General features: G+C 39.5%; 1 protein-coding gene across 2 annotated transcripts in view; it reads left to right on the top strand.

Moving 5' to 3' along the window:
- UBR2 (ubiquitin protein ligase E3 component n-recognin 2) overlaps positions 1 to 2,820 on the top strand; it is a 54,963-nt gene extending 52,143 nt beyond the window's left edge. For both annotated transcript variants that reach the window (XM_081185949.1, XM_081185948.1), the window contains exon 47: positions 536 to 2,820. In XM_081185949.1, the coding sequence (XP_081042075.1) occupies positions 536 to 677 (142 nt within the window). In that variant the 3' untranslated portion in view covers positions 678 to 2,820. The remainder of the gene's footprint in view (positions 1 to 535) is intronic.
- Positions 2,821 to 7,098: the final 4,278 nt, after the last annotated feature.

Genomic DNA, 7,098 nt, shown 5'->3' on the forward strand with positions numbered 1-7,098 from the left:
GGGCCCTTCTGATCACTCAGAGATCTACCTTTTGCTGACCCCTGAACTAAGTAATCTTTACAATCAGCCTTGTAAGGTCGAGCAATACTTCAGATGGTCATGGGCATATGAGGGAATAGATGAAACCCCAAGGTGTCAGCAAGGTGATGCTTAATGGATGTGGATATGATGAGGAATGCCTGGCTGGTGACTTGCATTTCTGGCCTCTTAGTGACATCAACTTTCAGCATGTGTCCAGGCCATTGGGAGGAGGTGAGCTTTGCTGTTATGAGCCTTTTTCTCCGATAGCTTTTAGTCACCTGCTTCCATAAAGTGCTGCTGCTGGTGGTTTTCATTATTGTTTTTTTTTAAAAAATGTGTTTATTTTTCTTGGATTTATTGTTTGCCTAATTGTTTCAGCCCTGAGACCAGGGCATGCTTATAAACGTTGCAAACAAATGGTTTTATGTATTTATGTTTACATGCAAGATAGCATTTGGAACTTGGAATATTTCATGTTCTTATAGTTGCTTTTTCATGGACTTTTCTACCCTAGGCGAGGGAATCCTTTACATCTGTGCAGAGAGCGATTTAAAAAGATCCAAAAACTCTGGCAGCAACACAGCATTACGGAGGAAATAGGACACGCACAAGAAGCAAATCAAACATTAGTAGGAATCGACTGGCAACATTTATAACTAATTCCTTTCTGAAGACTGGAACTTCATGGTCATCCTTTTATAATCCAGCAAAATTTGTCAGCCGGAAGGAGGAATAGGAAACAAAGGATTGAAGTAATAAAGAGAAGAGTCTAGTTCTTTTAATGACTTTTCCATGTTTGTATATTTCCTGGTTTCCATAACCATGTAAACTTTTCTGTTTAGCAGATTTGATCAATAGTATTATTTGCACTGCTTCTTTCGTACACAACCTTTTGATTTCTATAACTTGGGCTACTGAATTTAACATTTCTATTACAAAAGTAGCCATCTCCTTGGAGTATGAAACTTTTTGGATAAGAGGAGGAAAAACTCTGCTGAAATGGCAACTTAGCACAATGTTGAAGTGGCATGTTCACCCTTTTGTAGTAAATCTGAGCCATTTTGCATTTTAGGACTTAAAACTTGTAATGGAATGAAATAGGGGTGCAAAAAAATGTAGCAATGGGTTTATCTATAGGAGTGCAGAAGAACACTCATTGTATCTAAAATGACTTTGTAATCTGAAGCCTTGAAGGGCTATTTTGCCTTTGTCTTTCTCCTTCTTAAAAGAGAACACTTTAATAAGGAAAACTAACTTAAAGATCTTCTTTTTTTGAAATATTGCCCTCTTTAGAATTATTGTGTGGATTGTGATATTGACATAGTGGGCAAAAACAGAACGCTGTTGTCCATTCTGTGATTGATAACCTCCTATGTTTAGAAGGTTGACATTCTGCTTAGTTGATTTGAGATATTGAGTAACATCACCCATCAGAGAAGTCATGCAAAAATTAATTTGGTGTCAGATTGAATAGGAAGAAAATAAGAATTTTATTTCATTTCATTTCATTTACATTTGTTGATTACCAGCCTTCAAGGTTCAGGATCCTTTCCCCTTTTTAAAGTTCCAAGATAAAAACATAGAAGGCAAAGTGAGAACCAAGGACAGTCCCCCTCCCACCACATGAATTTCCTTTAATTTGCACTGCCATCTACATCTATTTGAACTTGGCTGGCGTTCTGTAAAGAAGTTTGTCTATAGTATATTTTGTAAGTATATTGAAATAACTGCACAGATTTTGCACATGGGTGCCTGAAGGCAGTGAATTTTCTAAATATACATTGGGGCCTCAAATAAAACCATATAAAATAACATTATACTTTCTCTAGAGGTTTCATTCTCTCTGTCCCTGCCAAATAGCATCCTTTTAAAATAAATAGCTATAATCTGTAATCTTAGTTCTGATAACTCTTGGGATTTTTCCTGGCTTTCATCTTCAGTTCAGAGATGGCATCCCATGAACAGCCAGTATACTAGCAATTAGTCTAAGTTTGGGGGTTTTTCAGTGATCTAACACATCAAGTAGTGTTTACAGCAGTCTTCTATAGGCTCAGAATAGTGAATACATAGGACACAAATTCAAAGCTATACCAGTTCGGCTTCCTTTTCTTAGGGAGAATAACTTTTGACATCTGATCAGTCTTCCTACACGTGTTTGCTAGTAGTTCCTGAGCGTCTCCTTCTTTGCTGAGTGTTGTGTAACTAGCAAGAAAATATTCAGTCTTCATTTTCCCTTTGATTAGGTTGTGAATAAAGCTATTTGCTGTGCATGTTACACTTAATGTACTAGTTCTGCTCTGATACTGTTTCTTTGGGATTTTTAAAAAAACAAACTTGCTTTAAGAGGCATTTAGTAACAATGCATTTAGATTCTCAGTCTCCCCTGCTCCCCTTTTATGGGTGCATAAAACAGAAAAATAGGATCTGCTGCCATTTAACTGACAAGTTTCTATGTAAAGTAAATATTGAGAGAATAAGGTCTTTTCCCCTCAGGTACTCTAGTCCAAGATGGCAGTCAAATGGGTTGATGGAATTATGACCCTATGACATAGGAAAAGTGTATAAATTTATCCTGTTTTTTTGTAGGATTGCTCATTCTTCAACAACCCATTTTCTTCTCTGACTTTTTTCCTTTTGCATGTATTTATGTTCATTGTAGAAATGTTTATATAACAAGCTTTCAGTATCAGGGAATTAATACCTGTAATAACTTTCATATCTGTGGACAACTTGTAAAAATTCAAATGTATCATATGTATAAAAAGTATAAAAATAAATGCTTTAGGTGTTGACATTCGATTGATGTGTAAACCTGTTGATTTTTTTTTTTAAGGTGTGCCGAATGTTTTGAGTTACTAGCTTTTGTGTTTTAAGATTAATAGCCTGGATCAACAACATCTCTTTCTGCATTCAAACATCTGAGTTCAAGCATCTTGTCAGCATTTTAGCAAATTAGTATTACACAGCAAAGCACAGAAGAAAGCCTCCACACAGTGCAGGACTACTTCTCAGGAGAAGTGAAGACTCCTTTCCCAAGATCATTAAAGGGTCTGGAAACCAAGCCTTATGAGGAATGCTTGAAGGAGCTGGGTTCTTTAGCCTATTTGCAAGCAGTGTTAAAAATTAGTCGTGACGCGTGGCGCTGTGGGTTAAACCACTGAGTCTAAGGCTTGCCGATCAGAAGGTCGGCGGTTCGAATCCCCACGACGGGGTGAGCTCCCGTTGCTCGGTCCCAGCTCCTGCCAACCTAGCAGTTTGAAAGCACGTCAAGGTGCAAGTTGATAAGTAGGTACCACTCTGGCGGGAAGGTAAACGGCGTTTCCGTGCGCTGCTCTGGTTCGCCAGAAGCGGCTTAGTCATGCTGGCCACACGACCCGGAAGCTGTACGCCGGCTCCCTCGGCCAATTAAGCGAGATGAGCACCGCAACCCCAGAGTCGGTCACAACTGGACCTAATGGTCAGGGGTCCCTTTAACTTTTTACTAGTTCCCAGTTCAACGGGGCAAGTGCACCTGAGTGGTGACTCAGCCCATTGTTTTAAGTACATCTTCCTTATCACGCTGGGAAGGGGGTGGGGTTAGGAAAAGAAGCAAAAACAAAACCCCACAAGGTACGAAAAAGAGAATTTTATCCAAAGTCCTTCATGCTGGCAATTCAGATGTATAGAAGTTCATTATTATTATATTGGATCATGTCCTTAAAACAGGACTTGTTTCAACAAAACATTGGACTTCTATATATCTACTTCTGTATATCTGAATTTCCCTGATGGAAAACTGCAGTTTTCCACAAAAATAAATCATTCTCTTTTTCCTACTCTGTGCTCTTCACTCCTTTCTCCTCCCATCTTACCACACACAATTATTTTTATTCTTGAAAATGCAAACTCTAAAACCAACAAATAACATTACGGTCAAAACTGGAAGGGTAACCTTGATTTTGGACTTGAAAATAGATCTCTGCATCGCCCAACCTGTCGCCTTGCTGGAAACAAACTTATCCAGGCATTTATCTCTCAGTGGGGAGCTGTTAGCATGTGACATTGTTCTATTTCTCTGGCCTTATCTCTTAATCAATTAACCTCTAATGCTCTTCTTTTTAAAGAGCATTTTAAAAATACCACATCACCTAAATTTATTTAGCTGAGGTCGGCGTTAGCTTTAACATAAGCAAACTTAGCAATAATATTTTTTCCCTTTCTCTGAAATGCTTAAAAAAAAAATCTACTCGCATCATTGTAAACTCTGCCAGTTACCAGTTCAGCAGAGGTTATCCTTAGCCTGAGGAGCCTGATATAGCCGTCTCCTGCTCCTGCTAAGCGGCACATGCTCACAGAAGCCATCACTGTCCAGCATTACGTGTGCAGGATAGAGGAGTGCATGATGGTTAATCTTATAAAATGTATTAAGGTTACTTAGAAACGATTAGCTCTGGAGCAGCTGTGTGTATACTTTCCTCCCTCTTAGGATGTTTCGCCAAGTGTTCTGTGTCTTGGAGGAACTGGGGAATTTTAAAGTAACACATTTCTAAACTTGAGCAGAAAAGATGGGCTGTTGCTTCCACAGAACTTCCTTGTAAATTCAGTCAGATGTATTAGACATTTATAGAACACAGAAAGTAACTGCACACCAGCCCAACAGCCCTGTGTTGTTCGCAAGGTGGCTACATGAGAGCCACATGTCTGAATGAACATTTTTGTTTCTGGATTTTGGATATTTTTCACTTGATCTCAAATGAGCCAGCAACCTTGAGACCCTTCTGCTGTAAATCAGTTACACAATGCACTTTATTAGTGATTACATGCCTTCAAGGAAGCCCAGATCTTGAATCAGTGTCTGAGGCAGTAATGGACTGGATGGGGAACCAACAAATTGAAGCTGAGTCCAAATAAAGCAGATGTGCCAAGGGAGGATGGTTCCTGGGTTCAGCAGTTAGTGAAATGGCCTGTTCTGAACAGAATCTCACTTTCCTTAAAGGAGGAGAGGTGCACTTTGGGGGATACTACTGGAACCATATTCATCACCAAAGTCCCAACTAAGCAGCCAGCAGCAGCAGCTATGCTTCGCTTTGGCTGATGCACTAACTTTCCTGGCTAGGGGTAGCCTGGCCATGGATTTCCATACTGTAATGCACTCGACTCGGAAGTCGTTTTTAAAGCAGTACAAAACACAGTGGTCCAAGTCTTATGGGAGCAGCAGGGAACTCACATATTACTTCCATTTTACAGCTGCACTGGTTACCAATTGTCTTCCCATTCCTGCTTAAGGTGCTTATTCTGACATTTAAATTTTTGAACTCTCTGGGACCAAAATACCTTGTTGCATACCAACCAGCCCAATATTTAAGATCAGCCAATGAAGCCCATGTGGTGGTCCTGATCAGCAATATGGAGACCATTTGGGCATCTCCAAGGCACTGGAACAATCTTCTCATTGAGTTGCTCCTTGCCTTGCCATTATCCTTTATTTTAGAAGGAAGGTGAACAGGTACCTCGTTTGCTAACAAACAGGTGAAGTCGGTCACAGTTTTGTGGTGTGCACCTGTAGTTTTGTTTCTGTTGCTATTTTAGTTCATGCTGTGCTTGTTTTGTATTGATGCTGAAACTAGTTATAGAGTATATAGTGATTTGTTGTTCATTGCCCTGTGAATTTTTGCTGAAGGGTGGTATAGAAATACAGGACGGAATCCAATGCAGCGCTCAGGGGAAGGTTCCATGAGCACAAAGATCTCCGTTTCTCTCCACTCTTCCTTCTGCAAGTCCCCTAAATCAGTTCCAGGGGTTCCCCCACTCTTCTGGGGGCATATTTGGGGAATGGGGGGCATGTGTGAGGGGAGTAGAGATGGGACAGTCCCACTGACCAAGTGGAAATCCTTGCACTGATGGAACTCATTAGTAGAATACCTCCTAAATGTTCTGTCCCCTCTTCCTTCCATCAAGGAACACCAAGCAGTATTGCAGGACTCACCAAACTCAGAGGTGCTTAGCTATTAGTTAGCTAGCTCCAGAAAGGTTATTTCATCATGAGCTTCCAGTCCAGCATTCCGCAATCCGGTGCCCTCTAGCTGACAGTGGATTACAATTTCCATCATTTCTGACTGGTTCTGGCAATGCTGGTTCTGGCTAATGCAAATTGGCATCCAAACCATCTGGAGGGTACCAAATTGGTGAAGGCCGATCATAAATTTGCCAATCCTCCCCCAGCCCCAGCTGCCGTTCTGTCAAGTGTGCATTTGTGGGGGAGCATGTTTTGTCACTACTTAATATGTCAAATGGCCCTTTGAGTCTTAAGCTGAAAAAAAGCAGAGCAAATGTTACCTTTCTAGAGAACTGGACAGTGAATTACAAATCCTTACAGCAAAAAACTATTTACAAAGAAACAAAATCCACATAATACTTTAAAATATATATAAGGTACACACTCTTAAAATATAGATAATTTTAATATCTACATTCACATTTGCAAAAATAGCACCTACAAACATATGTTAAATGGCATTTACAATATCACAGAACCTCTTTCTTGATAGGATAAATATATATTACAAATTAATACAAAACAGCCATGTCAAAAGACCCACATGAACTGGAATATCTTATCTTGCAGGATAGTGCATTTTTTGTTTCATTTCTCAACCACCAATTCCTTCCTTCCTTCTTAATGAGTAATCTTCACCACTAAGTTGTATTGCTGCCAAAGGGGTGTGACAGTTCCAATTTTTTGCTTGTTCTAAAGGAATCTGCTCAACCTAGTGGTGGAGGTTATCCACCTTCAGCAAAAGAAGAAAAAGTATTCATTCAGAAGAACGGATCCCTCCCATTTCTGTAAAAACAACAAAAATGTCTATGTCTCCTGTGTCCTTACTAGGAATGGGTGAATCTTTCAGCGTTGGTTTCTCCCAGTATCTTATTATCACAGTCTCTTATTATTCCAATCTTAAGTTTCGTTTTCCACAGTTCCACCTCTGTTTGAAAATCCTTTCTTTAAAAAAAATCCTCATAAATATTCACACACAATTTAAGTGCAAATTTTGTGTGCAATTTTGATGAATATATACATTTTTTGTAACATGCATTTTT

This window comes from Podarcis bocagei (assembly GCF_964188305.1).
Source record: "Podarcis bocagei genome assembly, chromosome: 3".
Classification (NCBI taxonomy): domain Eukaryota; kingdom Metazoa; phylum Chordata; class Lepidosauria; order Squamata; family Lacertidae; genus Podarcis; species Podarcis bocagei.